Here is a 17,720-nt window from a genome sequence, read left to right as displayed (position 1 = left end):
TACGAAGGGACTCAACCAGTACGGGAAGGACTGAGTGAAAGTGTCCAACAATTTGTCAATCAAATGAGTCGAGTATGTGAGGACACTAGTGCAGCTATTGGACTAGCACAGGAGTCGATGAAACACTTCTACGATAGAAAAAGGAAGAACGGACCAGAGTACAAGGTCGGAGACAAAGTTTGGTTAGAAGGGATCAATATTCAGACCGATAAGCCAATGAAGAAACTGGATGATAAGCGGTATGGACCATTCAAAGTCAAACGCAAAGTTGGCGCTGCAGCCCATGAGTTAGAACTCCCGCGTCAATGGAAACAACACCCTGTTTTCAATGAAAGTCTTCTCAGTCCCTTCGTAGAACCTACATACCCGTCACAACAGCACGCACCCATAATCCCAGACCTCGTAAATGGCGAGGAAGAATGGGAAGTAGAAGAGATTCTTGATTCACACCATGACCGAAATGGAAATCTTGAGTACCAAGTCCTTTGAAAGAATAGCCCTCATGGCAATCGCCGTACTTGGGAATCACGAGCAAACTTGACCAATTGTCAAGAACTGCTCCAAGATTTCCATACGAGACGTCCAGATAAACCCGCGCCCATGACGATCTGTATTCCCCCTCTTCTGACACGACCTGTTCACATGCTCACATGCGATACCACTCTCCTGGTGCAACGAATGGGAGGAATTCTCCCGAAACGTGGGTCAGAAGAAGCCGTCGGTCTCGATCTTTACTCCGCTGAAAGCGTTAAGATACCGGCACAAAGTCGCAAGATTGTCAGCACTGGCATAGCAATGCGTGCCCCACATGGGACTTATGCCCGAATCGCACCACGGAGCAGATTAGCGGTTAAAGGGATTGACACTGGTGCTGGGGTCGTTGACTGAGACTACACTGGAGAAGTACGTGTGGTAATGATCAATACCACCAATCAACCATTCCAGGTACGCGCCAGTGATCGGATCGCTCAAGTCGTCTTGGAATGCATTGCATCATGCGATATCGAGGAGGTGTCGAGTTTAACGGAAACTCAGCGTGGTACGGAAGGTTTTGGATCCACTGGTAAATAATCGTGAGGACACAATTCTAAAGGAGGGGGGGGGGGGGTAATGTCATGAATATTACATACTCCGGATGGTTCTCCCGGATTCTACAGTATTCTTTCACTTTCTATACACCTCCGTATATTCGTAGGATATTCCAGATATTCAGTCTGACATGTATATAAGGAGCTTGTACTGCTCAATAACAAGCCAGACTCGAGCTGGTCTTTACTCACTTACATTCCTCTCGTCTGTCTCCTCAGCTGTGTCATATCTCAGTCCAGTTGGATTGTTTGTTGCTGACACCCATCCTCAGCCATCTAGAACAGACAGAGAGACGCACGTCACGCATTTCTCATCAGGGTCTCATATCGAGCCCATATACCTGGCGAGTGTGCCGTCTTGTCAACGGCTTATAGAAGGCTTATAGCCATCTTATTTCTAGATCAACCGTGAGACCGAACCGTTGTTCAATGCAAGCGGGGAGGTGCGTTCTTCGTCTGTGTCTCCTACCGAGCACACATATTCGGTGAATATGCTATCTTGTCGACAGTTGGCAAAAGGCTTATACTCGTTTCATTTTAGATCGACCACGAGACTGAACCATCGTCCTCTACCCACGGGGAGATGTGCTCCTTGCCGGTCTCTCCTATCGAGTGCGAATACCCGGTAAGTATGCTGTCTCGTCGACAGCTGGCAAAAGACTCATCTGTTTCATTTCTAGACCGATTACGAGACTGAACCGTCGTCCAGCACGAACAGGAAGGTGTGCTCTTCGTCGGTGTCTCCTCCTGAGCAAATATACCCGGTGAGTATGCTGTCTTGTTGATGGTTGGCAAAAGGCTCATAACCATTTTATTTCTAGACCGCTCGCGAGACCGAACCGTCGTCCAGTATGGGCGGGAAGATACACTCCTCATTGGTGTCTCCTACTGAGCAAATATACCCGGTGAGTGTGCTGTCTTGTTGACGGTTGACGGTTGGCAAACGGCTTATCCCCGCTTCCCCAAAACTTCGTGAAGGGGCTGCTGAGCTTCATCCGCAATGTATTTACTCTTTTCTTTGAAATCTTGGACTGTATGTCATTGTGAACTCTTATAATAACACTAGACTCCTTGATAACAGTGTACAATCACTTATTTTTTGTGTTTATGCAATGTAGTGTCCTTGCTTTAAACAAAAATGCCGGCTGAAGTACTTCACAGACTACAGCTAGTCCGGTGGGTTCGCGCCCACGCCTGAGGGCACACCTCGCACAACCCAATTCTGCGATGCCACAGCAAATTGCGTCATTAATCGTGATGCATGTCGCGCAGAATTTTCGAGCACCCAATTCGAGAAGCAAGTTTTGGAGAACGCGTCGCTCAATTGACACAGCACCACTGTCTTGTAAAAATACATGCTCTTGTGTTTCCAAGTTATGCTACTTGCGCACTTACATTTCTTTGATAAATCATATTCCTTCGGTAGTTTCAGTTTCATAGCACAAGCTTGAGCAAATCACTCATAACACCCATTGCAGTGACAGCGGCACCGGCGCCTGCGCCCTGAACGATGAGGGGACGTGGGCTATATCGCTCAGTGTGGAACATAACGATGTTGTCCGAGCCGCCAAGGGATGTCGCAAAAGGGTGTGTCGTGGGGTACCTACATAAAATGTCAGCTTCACGCCAAACCTGAGTGAACTCGTACTTCTCGAGATCCGCCTTGACAATACCGTTCTCGACATCGACCACGCCCACGAATCGGAGGACAGACCCTTCTGCACGCGCCTCCTCGCGCAGCTTCTCGAACTCGACGTCGAACTCGGGCAGGCGGTCAACGAACTCCGCGCCTGAGGAAACGGATCCGAGGGCTTGTGGGACGAGCGAGCGCGTCTGGACGGACGTGTAGCCTTCAGGGAGCGCGTTCTGCAAAGAGGGGATGCTCCGCGCGAGGATTGCCAGCTTGCGCGCGACGTCTGCACCGTTTAGGTCGTCTGCAGGGTGGGGTTCCTAGTCCGACGCTGGTCTTCGTGCGGGCGAAGGGAGCGAGAGCAAGGAGACTTACAGTATAGCCCTTCTCACGCGCAACACGCACGACAGACGAGAACGCGGGCCCTCCTGGGTTCGCAGTAGAGAAGTTGTTGAAGATATAGCTCATCGTGCCCGAGAACACGCCCTCGATCTTCTTGACCTATGCGGGACTGTCAAACCGTATCTTTCGACGTGCGATAACGCGGCATACCTTATCGCCAGTCGCCACCAGATCTTTCAGCGTCTGCACAACAGGCAGGCCCGCACCCACAGTCGACTCGTTCAGCCACCGCGCGCCGGTCTCGCGACTTGCCCTCAGGATCGCGTCGTACAGCTGCTGGTTGGCAGAAAACGCCTTCTTGTTCGGCGTCACGACGTGCACGCCGCGCTTCAGGAACTCTGGGTACAGCTCTGCGACGTCCTGCGACGAGGTGTTGTCGACGAGCACGGCAGCCTCGAGCTTCGCAAGCTGCTCAGCGAGAACGGGCAGGTTGGGTGTGGCGGACGACGCGGAGAGCGCGGACGCCCACGAGCCTGCGTTCACTCCCAGACCGTCTGCAGCGAACAGCGTGTATCTGGACGACGTTAGAGACACGAGTCTGAACGGGTTGGGTGCTTGAATGGCGAGCAGCTGCGAGATGAGCTCGGAGCCGACCAGGCCCACGCCGACGATAGCGACAGAGAGGGTTGGTTTGGGGGGCATCGTGGTGCAGAGCAAGGGGCGATATCAAGTAGATAAGACGCAGCTATCGGATGGTAGGCGGGCTCACAAGGGCTGTACAAGGCTTAGGCGGAGTCAGGACACACGAAGTGGCAGATAGGCTATTGGCGCCCATTCGCGAGAGAGTTTTACCCCGCATTGCTGCCAATTTTGTCTCAAATGCCACTGTAGGAAGTAGTCTGAACTGATCTACAGTGACCGACAAAAATAGCGCGCGTGACTACAAAGGGGTGTCGAGTTTGCTCAATAGCTTGCTAATGGCTAGTACTACTGGTACAACTTGTACATTTATTGTATAACACTATGCTAAGGCTATATTTTGAGCTATATAAATCTCCCAGCCACACAGGCACTGGAAGGCTATTGTTGCTTTCCTCAGAATTTGTTCCAATTTTGATCTGACTATCTCTCTACAAATACAGGTGAGAAAAATGCAATCTTATTCATGGACAATCTGTACATGTGTGGTATGCTACTATTAATTTTATATTTGATATGCTGTATGCCTCACTAAGTTATAGGCTATGTCACACTAGTGGCTCACATTCTTACTGTATAGTCATGGGGTACATCAAGAACAGCCAGACTAGTAGCCTGCTATTATACATTTTTTATTTTGTACTAGTTCTATCTAGGTCATATACAGCAGAACAAGTCTGTACAAGCTTTCAGCATTATACTCCTGATTTGTAAATCATGTAGCATAGAGTAGCCAATATAGTTAGGCTTGTCATTGGCTGATTAGGAGGGAGGTTGTACTGTAAAATTTATATGTTAATCTATGCATAGGGTCACTATTATTCATAGATAAGAAAGATTTATTATACCACTCCTTGCAGAGTTAAGAATATTTCAAAAAAGAGGCATATTTCAAGTAAAATAATAACAGTGCTACAGTATCCACACAGTTTGGCAATTTGTATAGCTCAAAATATAGCCTTGTTAAGGTATTATACAATAAATATGGAGCTTGTATCGGTAGTACTAGTTGTCAGGAAGCTATCAAGCAAATTCGACACCCCTTCGTAGTCATGCGCACTACTTTTGTCAGTCACTGTACCCTCTCTACTTTGGGCAAACGAAGGAGAGAAATGGTGGAGAACTGGCCAGAACGGTCCAAAACGCAGTAACACTGGAAAGCCTTCGGTTTTTCTCAGGTGAAAACTGGAGAAATTTAGGTCCTTTTTTTGACCTGTAGAGCGCGACAGTGCCAACAGCAAGCATTCATGCCCGGCTTACCAGATCGGGACGCTGGCTGAGGTCATGTCTGGGCACACTGGTTCAAGGTCAGAAGAAACTCTAGCTTGGTTACCCCCTTGTCTTGACTTAGCTCTGTGACATCCTTCACATCCCAGGCAACTCAGACGCAAAGTTGTATATTTGCTGCGGGTTACTGGGTTTGAGAGCGATAGATGTGATGGGGAAGGCGTTGCAATGTGCGCTTTCGAGTACTTGGCCACACAATGCATGTATTTTGAGTATATGTCAGGGCTCAGACTGATATGATGAAAGCCTACACCGAAGAGTATGAAGATGTGAACGTATGGAATTACCGAGAGGTAGATACAGAGAGCAGCGTGCGATGCGGAGGCATGTAGGCTAATATAGTGTACAATGGATTTCGTGTTGAGGCTTGCAATACATGACGACTTGTTATGTTTGTATTGGCACGACTTTTGCAACAAGATGCACGCGCGACTCACGTATGATCACGTCCAAGCGCTTGTTCTTGTGCGCGATTCGATGCCTCAGGGCTTGCGGTCGCCATGAACAGCCTCCCGAATCTCTTTCGAACCTAACCGCGCGTCGGTTTGACCGCTCGTCAAGCCAGCGCCCTGCTCTTCAGTCTCTGCACAATGTCCTTGTCAGCGCATTCTCGTCAGGCGGCAGTGCTGATGACACTCACTGTATATTGATGCAGGCTGGTTCTCGGTCTTGCTCTGCTTGCCTGCAACGTACATGTATCCCAAGGTTGCAAGGCTACCACCGACAGCGCACATAGCCTGCAGAGGAGCGTTCAGCACTTGGCTCTCGGAACATCCGTAACGTCTATACGCACCAGAGGCTTGCTGTTCGCGAGAGAGCTCATGATGCTGTGGTGAACTAGGTGATCAAAGACGTGTGTAAGATGGTGAGAAAGTGTGTATATGAGGTATGTGAGTTTGTGGATCGTGTATGAAGATATGGGTGATCTCGTCAAGGTATATGTAGCGTGCTCCAGCGTCTGTAATCCCGTTGAGCCGCCTTGGCTAACGTCGGGATCAGTGACGTCATGGTATCTTCGGGCTCGCTTCGGCCTCAGACGACCTTCGAAATACGTATTTTATATTGCAGGAGACTGAGGTTTGGTGGGGTAGAAGATCTCCGCGAACCACAAGACGGGAGCGCGAGATAACAGTGAAAGCAAACGCGAGGCTTCTAGGCTCACTTACCTTTAGCTGCACTTTGAGAGCAGTAAAATAGCAAGTGCGATGTGATTAAGTCTCGGGCCACTAGGCCTTGGGTCTTAAGCCTCAGTATTGGCGAGAGTGACAGTGATATATTATACTCAAGGCTGTCAGAGTGTACGTTCGATAAGATCGCCTTGTTCCTCCCACTGTGATACACTCAAACCCGCTGGCAGTGCGAGGTTTCACGAGTTGCTTCCAGACATATCTCCGGGAATGCAGATTCTACATCACATCGCTCGAGAAAGAATGCAGAGTCACACAGCGGACTTGCGAGTTTCCGGGCCAGATTGAGCTTTTGGGTTCTCATCAACCTTTTTGTCCGGTGTCCCTGCGCGGAGGGGTCAGCGTCAGTAGACCGGAAATAGAGTCTGCATATGCTCACCTGGTTTTGCTTGGTCATTCCTAGCTGCTTTCACGGACTCCGAGCCCTTGGTGCCATACCAAAGAACGCCAGCGGTCACAATTGCGCCGGCGGTGTACAGCATCTGCGCCATAGGCGGCTATGGTTAGCGGTGCGCCAAACACAAGATCCGTTGCTGCGCACCATACGCTGCTGGTTTGCCGCGGTGTGTGGTCGGTTCATGCTGGTCGACTGTGCTTAGAATGATTCGTAGGTCGTATAGTACAATGTCAAGATAGTCGAGGACAGACCGCAACGAAGTCCTAAGCACCCGTCAAGTTGAACGCACGGCTAGACGGCAGCGTGACGACACGAATGACCTCACTGTGGGCCAGTGTAGAGGCACGAGAGCCCCGCGGATGACGTCGATGTCTGCAGGGCGCGTGAACATCATTGCATCATTGCGCCACAAAGTCTCTGACAAAGCCCGAGCTCTTCGCCGGACGAGGTAAGCGGCGGGCGACGGCGACGGCAGCGTCGGCTTGAGGGCGTCCAGCTGTCTGATCCGTCAAGCAGGCCTTTCATAAACGAATCTTTCGTCAGTATGGGCTCGAGCGGTCTGATCTGGCTGGAGCCAGTCAGTTTTGGTACAAGCCGTCCAGTTCGGCCTGAGTCGTTGAACCTTAGCCTGCCGATGTCCAGGCAGTAAGGGCGTGCTATTATGCTGTACAAGTTACGCCGATCGCTCTGTTAGAGCCTACAAGAAGATAGTTGACATATTCTTGTAGGTTGGATGTGTCGCGTAGTATACGTCGGAATCGTCGTCAATCTCTTATGCTCGTTGGGGCCGCCGCTCGTATCCGACGTCTTTGTATCGCCTCGGCGGGGCCAACAGCGCCTAACAAGGCCGGCCATCGTCATATTAAATATATTGTATACGCAGTAAAGCTCTTTTAGGTGTTCATAAGCATAGGATTGCCTTGCTACTCCTAGCTCGGTTTAACACAATCTAAGGCCTGACTCACAACTCCGGCAGACTGTTAGCTCTCCAAGCTGGGATAAAGCTAGAGCGTTCGAGTCAAATTGCGTTTGCGTAACGCGGCTAGACGACCAGTAGAAGATGGGATGCGAGTGGCTACTAGCCTTCCGCAAGAGGCTATTCGCATGTAAGAGAACGTGCGCCAGCCTCGGGGCAACATGCTATGGTTAGCACTCAATCAGTTGTAGTGCGACTTGCGAAACAGGGTGCATACGAAAGTGAGCCCTGAAAACCAAATAATTGCCGAGGGAGCATGTCGACCGACGGGAACGGCCTCGCGTGGGCAAATTATGTACAACTTACAGCATCGTAGGCAGGGTACGGCCAAGGTGAGGCGACAAAGCAATCCAGCCGCCCGAAGGACCGTCCCGTCGTTCGGCTCATTGATCACCTCGTGTCTCATGCCTGGGCCTGGCGCGCTATCCACGTTTTTAATGACATCGCCGGGGCTCACCAGGGACATTGGTTTGCCGTTACGTTCCCTGGACATTCATGTAACTGCCCATGAAAGTTACCAGTAGAAGCGGCAGCCAAGGTCACCGCTGCCTCGGCGCTGCGGAGTAATAAGCAAACTGGGCTGAACTAATTCATCAGCATGAGACGCCATATAGCTGTGCTAGTTTCTCCCTCCCTCTGTTGAATGGGTACCGCAGAGGCTGCAGCTTGCAGGCTTGCACCGAAGCGCTTTGAGCACGGACACGAGCAAAAGGAGATTAGAGAAAATACAGATACCCAGTTAAGGTTAGGCCGATACGTCTGGTGGCGTTAACATAATTTGTATTGCAAGCAGCCCTTCCGCTGTACATCCACCGCAAGATAGATGCCGATTTCAGTGCATTGAATCGAAGGTCGTCGTACATACTGATCCGTTTAGTGGGTAGAATAATTTAGACATCATGTCCGGAGCCGTGCATACCGAGCAATATCGGACAAGGAGCATATGACCGCGCAAAAGCCGAAAGGTGTGTGTCCCTGGACAGGAGCTGGACGGATTTTGCTATGGGAGGTATGGTATACATACGTCGACCATGCTATGCATTAGGGACGCCACTAATATCCCCTGCGCTCATACGTGGAGGCTTGCCGCTCGTGGGCTATCCAGGGCGAGTTGATATCGCTGAGCGTAGAGCGATGCTGCCTGGAAGTAAGCATGTCGTCGACATGGTGTACCATGCTTCAGCGCTCAGCCGCTATCCTAGGAGCGAACACAGCGGAACAAAGTGTCAAGCGTATCAAAACCCGATCAAGTGTTGCCGATGCTTTGCTGACTGTTGTGCAGTCCCATGCCGGTTGAGCATCCCGATGCGAGATAAGTTGTAGCCTCTCGAGGACCGGAGCTTGGGGACTGACCAGGCCACTGTTATGTTACTCGTCAAGTATTATAATCAAAGTTATTAGAAAGAAGTGTACATGAATAAGCAATCGTAAAGCTTCGCAATTGAAAGGCCATAACGAGCGCTAGGTAATTGCCGATTGCCCCCTTTTTTGGAAGAGCGACCAAACAATGGCACCGCCGCCGTCGCTCGCAGCTTTGTTCTGTACTTCCACCTCGACGCCCTACACCCCGTCCCTAGACAACCTTCAGGTACGCCAGCATAACGACTAATGAGAGACGTAGTGCTAACTTCGCTTGTGTCTTGCTTGTGTCTTGCATCTCTTGTCGTCTGCAATGTCTGTCGGGCTCGTGCCAACCTGACCTCACCGCCACGACGACCTCGCGCGATCCCTGCGATCTCTCTCGATTGCTATCCATCGACTACGCGCGAGGCAGTTTCGTTGCCACTCAGTCTCTACATACGTCAGCATGGCCCTCAAGCGCATTAACAAGGTTGGTGTTGTCGTTATCTCGTCATGTTCCATGAGTGGCGTTTCGGCTGTGTAGAGAGGGCGGTTGAGGGGATGCTACCGGGTATTCTAGAGAGGTCGGCGTTCTGAGTGCGGGGGATGAGTAGCTCCTCTTTGAGGGCGCCCATCTCTGTCCTCAGAGGCGCTACTTGCCATCGATGCTGCATGTCTCGGGTCTTAGCCTGGATAGTCAGCTCGCAGACTGGGAAGCACACTGACACGGCACCCTGTGATCTGCAATCGATGACCCAAGTCTATTGCTTCACTTTCTCTGTATGTGGGCTCTAGATGCTGGGCACACGACCCCAGGAAAGGCTATGTTTATGCCTTCTCATTATCGTGTGCACGTCTAGCGCTGCTCATACAAGCTTTGGAGTATCCGCGAATTATGCTGACTCATCTCCGTCCTAATAGGAACTCATTGACCTCGGCCGGGACCCTCCCTCATCCTGCTCCGCCGGCCCTACTGGCGACAACATGTTCCAGTGGCAAGCAACTATTATGGGCCCCGTAAGTCAGATTTCGCTGTGCCACAAATTGCTATGGCTCAACCTCATACTTGCTTTCCTTCCGTTGACTTCCATTGCTCCTGTCAACTGCGCTGCACTGCTTCTGTCATGAATTTCAAAGGGCGACTCACCTTATGCGGGCGGCGTCTTTTTCCTCTCCATCACCTTCCCCACCGACTATCCCTTCAAGCCTCCCAAGGTCTCGTTCACGACGAAGATCTACCACCCGAACATCAACGCGAATGGCTCAATCTGTTTGGACATTCTGAGAGATCAATGGAGTCCAGCGTTGACTATCTCGAAAGGTACGCTCCCCACGCCGTTGCACTCCGACTGTAAATAGACCGATACCCATACTCCTTACAGTTCTACTTTCGATTTGCTCAATGCTTACCGACCCGAACCCTGATGATCCTCTTGTCCCCGACATTGCGCACCTATACAAGACGGACCGTGCGCGGTACGAGGCGACAGCGCGCGAGTGGACTCGCAAGTATGCTATGTAGTCTACTTTCGCTCGCATCCGGATGCTATGCCTCTGCGTGAGTTGGGGTGAATGTGTTAGCTGCTGGAGGACCGTTGGGGGGATGAAGTGAATGGATGGTGTATGATTTCGCGTGTCGACTGCATCTCTCGAACCCCAGTACAACTCAGCTTTCTTCTCGTACTATGTTTAATACATCATCGAAGCCGGATACAACCTGGAGGGTGGTTCGTCTGAGACTGCAGATCCTTGCAACACACCGTCTGTCTTCACTTCGGGATTCACAGCTGCATGTATGAAGTGAGGCATTTGCCAGGCCGTTTTTCTTGGAATACATCGAGACGTCCATGTTGGCTGGCCGAAAATCTCGCAGCGGAGCTTCAATTGATGGGCTGCAAAAATTCAATTATGGCACGTCGGTTTCCAAGTGCCATTACCATACTCCGAGAGATAAAATTCGATGAAACGGTGGCAGTTGGGTTACGAAAGGTTTGACGTGAGAAATTTTAGACGGTGATTGCAGTGTTGACTCCGAGCACATACAGTATATAGCCTCGACGGAGATGCAGCCAAAGCGGACATCGAACGGTCCATGCGGCCATTAAATGAGCAAGGCTTCCTGCCAGTGCTCCTAAGGTGAGCGTTCGATTCACATCACGATGCGGCCTCGCAAGAATAAAGCTGTTAGCTGCAATTGCGGCTGCGCACCTGGTGCGAGGACACGTAAGTACTAGAAGCTGAGGCTTATGCATCTAGTGATTTTGCGGTGAGTAGGTAGAGCACATACATGCAGTGAACCTCGCTCAATGTCCATCAGTATCGTTCCGAACTCAAGCTTCGACCAACTGGAGTCTGATCCACCATGAGCCAGCAAAGAGCAGCGAATACTGCGAAGACTGAAGCCGTGAAAATAGTTATATTCGATCCAGAACGCTACCCGGCCTATCCTGGAGAAGCCTTCAACAATCGCTACGTAGTTCAACGCAAGCTCGGGAACGGTCATCATTCTGACGCATGGCTCGTGGGGGATCGCGCATTTGCAGAAGCCGAAAACAGTAGTTCGATGCCAGGGTGCGTGTCTCCTCACTAGAATCCTCCTAAGTGGCGTACAACCAACGATCATGTAGGTTTGGAGCCAAATACCTGGCCGTGAAAGTACTGACTACAAGCGCCACCCTGCACTTGTCCACTGGTCAGATCCGCGAATACGACCTTCTGAACCTCATCCGTTCGCAGGCCCCAGAACAGTCATGGGGCCTGCCCATTCTTCTCGACGACTTTGTGCTCGCCGGCCCCAATGGTCCGCACCGATGTTTCGTAATGCACGTCTTCGGAGGCAGCATTAGCCAATTGCGAAGGGCAGCACCCAACAAGGCACTACCGGTGTACATCGTCAAGAATGTCATCGCGCAGCTGCTGGATTGTCTCAAGCAACTACACAATCTAGGGATTATACATGCGGGTGAGCGTTGAGAGCCGCCGTGGGATCTTATTGCTGTTGTCATGCAGTAAAACATATGCTGACACTTGGCGCTCTCGCATCATAGGAATAAAACCGGAGAATATTCTCATCAACTCTGTCAAGGGCGATGAAGAGATTGAACAGTACTTGGAGGAGAGTCCTTCGGACGTCGAGGGTCTGTTCGAGCTCCCTTTGCCTGACCCGCAGGCCGACTCGGACGATTCAGATGACGAGAACCCGGACACAGCACAGCCAACCCTTGGCAGTGCCACTGACCGCAGCGGGGCAGAGGGACGCGTCATACGGCATCCATACTTGCGCACTCAGCCGCTGCCCCTGCCATTGTCATGGGATTGCGCTCCCAAGGAGGCCGAGCTTCTCACAATCACGCTCGCAGACTTCGGAAAATGTGCGTAGTAACAGCCGACGCCGCGCCACGCGAAGCCCGGTGCTGACCTATCTTTCTGATATTACAGCGCAACAGGCTGGCGCACAGCCAACGCTCCGCCATTTCGCCCCCATCGCGTTGCGCTCCCCCGAGGAGATTATAAGCTCGTATTTTGGGCCCAAGGTGGACATCTGGGCTATTGGATGTATCGTACGTCTTCATGCTCCGTGGTGACCTTGTTCACAGTTCTGACGCGAATGGGATATGGCAAGACTTTTGAGCTTCTGACAGGCCGCTGGCTCTTCCATCCGGAGGCTGGCGATTCGTGGACGCTAGACGACGACCACTTGGCAAAGATGCTCGAGCTGACGGGCGACACGTTCTCTCCGCAAATGCTCGAGTTCTCATTGGACGCGGAACACTTTTTTGACGACGATGGTCGGTCCCTCGCGCTTCCCGTTTCCGTACATGTGCCCCGGCCGCTCATTTCATATGCTCTCTGACAGGAAATCTTCAACGGATCCAGGAGCTCATGCCCGTCCCGCTGGAACAAGCTATCTCCGTCTACGACGTTGTGCCACAGGAAGAGCTGAAGCCTGCTACCGACTTCATCAGGGCGTGCCTAAGGCTAGACCCCCTCAAAAGGCCCGGCGCAGGCGAACTAGAGATGCACCCGTGGCTTGCCCAAGCATTCTCCTGCTAAGGTTCGGCTGGGTCCCGCTAGGAATGGCTTCAACAGCCCATGTTCGCCATGCATTCCGGGGCTTGTTAATTTGAATAAGCGTGGAAAACGTTTTCCCCCCATTCTTCTATTCTTGACATTCTTTCATGACGAACTTCACGCATGACCTTTGGCAGCTTATTTACGTAGGTTAACGGACACCCTGTTATGTGTAGATTCATATCATTCATAGACACATAGACGATGGATGGAGCGGTCTAGAGACAAATGAGGGTGTTCCGGTCAACGGAGGAACCTAGTCTCGGTCGATACTAGAAGCGGCCTTCTCCGCGGCCCTCAGTGCTTTTTGGAACCCCTGCAACAGCAGTTCACGGTGTTCCATACCGACGCTCACACGTACTAGGCCCTCCTCGACACCATAGCCCGCCGCCCAGTCGAGCTCCAGGTAGTGGCCCAGGATGGTATACGGACACGCCAGGGTAAAGTTTGTTCCGAGACTCGGACCTTTGAAGAATGGCATGGCGTCGAAAAATGCGCGGCTCGCTTGTGGATGACGAAAGGTGACGCTGAAGAGTCCGCCGTAGCCGGCACCCGACACCCGGCACTTCTCGTAATGCCGTGACGTGGTGTACTTGGGATAGAAGACTTCCTTGACCGTCTCCGGGTGCGCACAGAGGAAGTCACAGACCGCCTCGGTGTTGTCGTCGATGGTGCGCGCGCGTCGGCGAAAGTCGCGCGAGTTACGCTCCATGTAGATGGCGTCCTGCCCAAAGTAGGAATCTTCGTATGTCTGAGAAAGGTGTGCTTTCAGGACGTCATAATGTCTGCTCTTGGGGTTGAGGACAAGGCTGGATCGATGTGAGCGATTGTAGCCGAAGTAATGCTGCGGACATACCTGCCACCCATGACATTCGCATCTCCACTGAATACCTTTGATAAGCTGCTGACCACGACGTCGGCGTGTGGGAGTACTTCTACGTTCGCGAAGTTGCCGAGAGTCTCATCGACGACAATCAAGAAGTTGTACTTGTCTGCGAGCGCACGCAGACGGGGTAGATCGGCAGATCGAAGTAGAGGGTTCGAGGGAAACTCCGTGAACAAAGCCAGGGCCGGTGGCACACCAGGGTTTTCTGCATGCTCCCTCGCGAGTTGCGACTCGAGCTCATCGATGTCCTTGTCCAAGCCATGCCCGAAAAAGTGGCACCCTGGTCCCCACTTCTGAAGTACCTTAAGGGTGTCTGTGTACGGAAAGCTGAGATGATATTAGCTTCGCCGTCGGTATGCCCTGTTGTTACATGTACTGACCCGAAGCATATACTCTTAGCTAACGGCATGGCTCCAAGAGCTAGCTGATGTGCACTGAAGATGGCAGACATGCCCGTAGGGTATAGGAACACGTCTTCTTCGCTGACTTCCATCACACCACGGGTACTGGGACCGAGCTCGGCGGACTGCTCGCCAGCCTGCAACCAGTGGTTGGGGGTATCATGGACGAGAACACCAGCGATACGACGACGCATGGCTCGCTTGGCAAAGGATGCCGCCTCGACTGGCAGATTACGACCATAACGCTCCTCGAGGTAGGTAGCATGGTCTGCGTCAAACGTCTCTGTGATAGATTCTGGAGGTGGGGACGTAGACTGAGGTGAATACGAGAAGCTCGCTTGCTTCGCATAATGGCGATTGCTCGCATTGCGTTTCGTAAACATCGGTGGAGGCGGGATCTTTGGAGAGCTAGGCTTTAACTCATCAGGCAGCATCGATAGACAGTGTGCGGCCAGACGGCTGGAAATGCCCAGGCCGGCGTGCTGCCAGAACTGCTTGGCGAGAGGGAAAGCATCGGCGGGGAAGAGTACAATGTGTAGTTCCATGCTGGTAGCCGTTGAAGCTGAAGCGTTCTCTGGTGATATGAGGAATTGCACGAGACGTACAGGAACAGCAGGGCCTTGTTGAGAAGACCGATGAACCATGAAGTCTCGGCATGCCTCTGCTATCCTGAGCGTGGGAAAAAGCATCGCCTGCTCTCCGTTTACACCGAACTTCTGTTCACATATCCCGGCCAGCTAGTCGCTGCATCAGTGGTTGCTGCCCGCAGGACATCCTCCAGCGCTCACCTTCCGGATAGTTAGATGAATGAAGAACCGTGGATATCCTGATACCATAGTGTCTATCACCCGCTTATCGCCCTCTTCGTAGCCAATATTATCCTCCCATGTTGGCAGCGAGACGGAGATTGCATGGGCTTCGAGCGCGGGGACGGCTGCACCGAGTGCAATCTGCTCCTGGATCGCGACACAGCTCATCCCGAACTTCCCAAACTAGATTAGATGGTTGGTGTGGACCTCTGTGGGCTTAAGGGGGTGAGCTGGGGAGTGTACTCGGCAAGTCTGACACTTTGCGATGTGATGGGGAGGGCTCAAAGAGGACCGCCCACCGAGTCACTCAATCTGATCTTCCAAAATGGAAATAAGGAGATAACGCTTTGCTTGCCGATAAGATACAGTAAGCCGATCACTCAATAATTCTGCTCACTAATGCAAGGCCTGCAATCTTCGCTTTGTCCTTCCATCTGGATTCCTTCTTGCCCCCGCACTCTCCGTAAGATAGTCTCTTGGGTGTGCTCCTACCTCATGCTAACGTTATAGTCTCACAAGATATGGAGTTTACCCCAGGTCCAGCCATCCACAAAGTGCTTTGCGCAGACTGTGGTACACCGATCGTTCCAAACTCGGCAAATCTTTGCGTAGCATGCTTGAGAAACACAGTAGACATCACAGAAGGTATTCCAAAGCAAGGTGCGTAGCTTCATGCTTGATCCTCATTTACATTCCTTATATCCTTGCAGCATCTGTGTCGTTTTGCAGGAACTGCGAACGCTTTCTCTCACCGCCCGCAAGCTGGGCACTAGCACGACCTGAGTCCCAGGAACTTCTCGCAATCTGCTTGAAGAAGCTTAAGGGCCTCAACAAGGTCCGGCTTACCGATGCGCATTTCATCTGGACGGAACCACACTCGAAGCGACTTCGTGTCTCGCTAACCATCCAAAAAGAAGTCCTCACGGCCACAATCCTCGAGCAAATATTTGAGATCGAGTACCTCGTTCAGCACGGCCAGTGCCCAGATTGTGCAAAGCTTGCGGCGAAAAACACGTGGAAAGCTTTGGTGCAAGTCCGTCAGAAAGTGCCGCACAAGCGTACTTTCCTCTTCCTCGAGCAGCTCATTCTCAAGCACGGAGCGCAGAAAGATACGATTTCTGTCAAGGAGGTTCGCGATGGACTGGACTTCTTTTATAGCTCGAGAAGTCACGCGATCAAGATGGTGGAATTTTTGGGCGGCGTCGTACCTATCAGGTAAGCCTACTTGATACTCTTCAGACGGCTGCAGATTGATGTCAATATAGATCGAAAGCCTCGGAGCAGCTCTTGTCAGCAGATACACACTCCCATACTGCAAACTTCAAGTACACGTATTCCGTAGAGATCATTCCAATATGCAAGGACGACCTCGTCTGCATACCATTAAAACTTGCCAAGCAGATGGCGAATATCAACCCCTTGACCCTCTGCTCGCGGGTGGGTAACACTCTCCACCTTCTCGACCCATCTACCCTACAGGCCTGTGAGATCACTGCGCCGATATATTGGCGGGCACCGTTCGAGTCGCTCACCAGTGTAACCGACCTCGTCGAATTTACCGTGTTAGACATCGAGCCGACTGGTAACTCGCGGGGAAAGAATGTCGCTGCCGATGCACAGGTCGCACTTTCAGGAGCATTCAAGTCCTCGCACCCACACGGCAAAGATGACGGCATGATGGACTACGAAAACTCGTCGCTAGCAAACCAGATTTTCCACACGCGAACGCATCTAGGCGGTATCCTCCAGCCAGGTGATATCGCGATGGGCTACTTCCTTTCCAACTCGAACTTCAACTCGGATGACTTCGCGTCGCTGCCGTCGCATCGCGTGCCGGACGTCATACTCGTCAAGAAGGCGTATCAGAACCGTCGGAAAAAGAACAAGGTGCGCAAGTGGAAGCTACGCAGCATCGCGAAGGAGGCGGGCGAAGAGGGCGAGACGGGCAGCGGACGCGGTGTCGTGGGGCGCACGGGTGGGCGCGACCAGAAGAAGGTTGAAGAGGACTACGAGCTCTTCCTGCGTGAGCTCGAGGAGGACGAGGAGATGCGCGGTGCTGTCAACCTCTACCGTGCGAAAGACGACCAACCCGGGGCTGGATCTGGGCTCGCGGGTGGCAAGACGCGGAAGAAGCAGCAGTTCGACATGGAAATTGACGAGAGCGCGCCGGTACCGCCTGCTGCGGACGAAGAGGAAGAGGAAGATGAGACAGATTTCCCCCAGGTCAAGCTGGACGAGCTGCTGGAAGATTTCGACGAGATGACGCTGGAGGAGCAGCAAGTGTAGATTTATTTCTAGACGCATGTATCGGTAGCTCCTTGACATGTACGTGTGCTCTTACACCTGTGTTGTTATCTCGAGACTCGAGTGCTGTCCTCAGGTCAACTTGACCTCGACTGGCTTTCCAGTTTTGTCCTGATTGTCGCAGCCTCGATCTTCTGAGCGCGCTCCGTGGTCTTCGGCGACTCTTCGCTTACTTGCATCATTGTCGTCACGTCCGAAGATCGCGAGTTGCGCAGGGCGCGCCGGTATACGATTTGTTCGTTTTCCATCCCGCTCAGGCGCTAACTCCTTGGTCAGCAAGTCAACGTCGAAGAAGAGGTTGC

The 17,720-nt window shown here is 52.0% G+C and overlaps 8 protein-coding genes across 8 annotated transcripts; 4 read left to right on the top strand and 4 right to left on the bottom strand.

Moving 5' to 3' along the window:
- Positions 1-915: 915 nt before the first annotated feature.
- PHACADRAFT_206432 (uncharacterized protein) lies at positions 916-2,416 on the top strand (the record flags this gene model as incomplete). The annotated part of the gene is made up of 6 exons (XM_007392823.1): positions 916-945; positions 1,490-1,573; positions 1,630-1,713; positions 1,769-1,852; positions 1,910-1,993; positions 2,261-2,416. The coding sequence occupies 6 exons, from the start codon at positions 916-918 to the stop codon at positions 2,414-2,416; spliced, it is 522 nt and encodes a 173-aa protein (XP_007392885.1).
- Positions 2,417-2,440: 24 nt separating this feature from the next.
- PHACADRAFT_251213 (uncharacterized protein) lies at positions 2,441-3,808 on the bottom strand. Its single transcript, XM_007392822.1, has 4 exons — positions 3,271-3,808; positions 3,094-3,219; positions 2,737-3,038; positions 2,441-2,691 (listed from the first exon to the last, which is right to left on the bottom strand). Exons 1-4 carry the CDS (start codon positions 3,760-3,762, stop codon positions 2,523-2,525), a joined length of 1,089 nt encoding a protein of 362 aa, XP_007392884.1. The 5' UTR covers positions 3,763-3,808; the 3' UTR covers positions 2,441-2,522.
- A 1,517-nt stretch (positions 3,809-5,325) lies between these two features.
- On the bottom strand, positions 5,326-5,893 carry PHACADRAFT_251210 (uncharacterized protein). Its single transcript, XM_007392821.1, has 3 exons — positions 5,840-5,893; positions 5,687-5,783; positions 5,326-5,629 (listed from the first exon to the last, which is right to left on the bottom strand). The coding sequence occupies exons 1-3, from the start codon at positions 5,867-5,869 to the stop codon at positions 5,529-5,531; spliced, it is 228 nt and encodes a 75-aa protein (XP_007392883.1). The 5' UTR covers positions 5,870-5,893; the 3' UTR covers positions 5,326-5,528.
- A 591-nt stretch (positions 5,894-6,484) lies between these two features.
- On the bottom strand, positions 6,485-6,813 carry PHACADRAFT_192678 (uncharacterized protein; the record flags this gene model as incomplete). Its single annotated transcript, XM_007392820.1, has 3 exons — positions 6,485-6,558; positions 6,613-6,715; positions 6,775-6,813. The coding sequence occupies 3 exons, from the start codon at positions 6,811-6,813 to the stop codon at positions 6,485-6,487; spliced, it is 216 nt and encodes a 71-aa protein (XP_007392882.1).
- A 2,339-nt stretch (positions 6,814-9,152) lies between these two features.
- On the top strand, positions 9,153-10,749 carry PHACADRAFT_251208 (uncharacterized protein). Its single transcript, XM_007392819.1, has 5 exons — positions 9,153-9,194; positions 9,381-9,437; positions 9,869-9,964; positions 10,085-10,268; positions 10,330-10,749. Exons 2-5 carry the CDS (start codon positions 9,414-9,416, stop codon positions 10,467-10,469), a joined length of 444 nt encoding a protein of 147 aa, XP_007392881.1. The 5' UTR covers positions 9,153-9,194; positions 9,381-9,413; the 3' UTR covers positions 10,470-10,749.
- Positions 10,750-11,248: 499 nt separating this feature from the next.
- PHACADRAFT_251207 (uncharacterized protein) lies at positions 11,249-11,570 on the top strand. The gene has a single exon (XM_007392818.1). The coding sequence runs from the start codon at positions 11,310-11,312 to the stop codon at positions 11,535-11,537; it is 228 nt and encodes a 75-aa protein (XP_007392880.1). The 5' UTR covers positions 11,249-11,309; the 3' UTR covers positions 11,538-11,570.
- Positions 11,571-12,539: 969 nt separating this feature from the next.
- Positions 12,540-15,401, bottom strand: PHACADRAFT_115737 (uncharacterized protein). Its single transcript, XM_007392817.1, has 4 exons — positions 15,094-15,401; positions 14,285-15,042; positions 13,875-14,231; positions 12,540-13,827 (listed from the first exon to the last, which is right to left on the bottom strand). The coding sequence occupies exons 1-4, from the start codon at positions 15,280-15,282 to the stop codon at positions 13,275-13,277; spliced, it is 1,857 nt and encodes a 618-aa protein (XP_007392879.1). The 5' UTR covers positions 15,283-15,401; the 3' UTR covers positions 12,540-13,274.
- A 142-nt stretch (positions 15,402-15,543) lies between these two features.
- Positions 15,544-17,567, top strand: PHACADRAFT_138716 (uncharacterized protein). Its single transcript, XM_007392816.1, has 3 exons — positions 15,544-15,774; positions 15,825-16,329; positions 16,380-17,567. Exons 1-3 carry the CDS (start codon positions 15,636-15,638, stop codon positions 17,398-17,400), a joined length of 1,665 nt encoding a protein of 554 aa, XP_007392878.1. The 5' UTR covers positions 15,544-15,635; the 3' UTR covers positions 17,401-17,567.
- Positions 17,568-17,720: the final 153 nt, after the last annotated feature.

Source organism: Phanerochaete carnosa, assembly GCF_000300595.1.
Source record: "Phanerochaete carnosa HHB-10118-sp unplaced genomic scaffold PHACAscaffold_3, whole genome shotgun sequence".
NCBI lineage: Eukaryota > Fungi > Basidiomycota > Agaricomycetes > Polyporales > Phanerochaetaceae > Phanerochaete > Phanerochaete carnosa.
The sequence above is the reverse complement of the archived record's forward strand: the minus strand, read 5'-3'. Positions and strand labels throughout refer to the sequence as shown.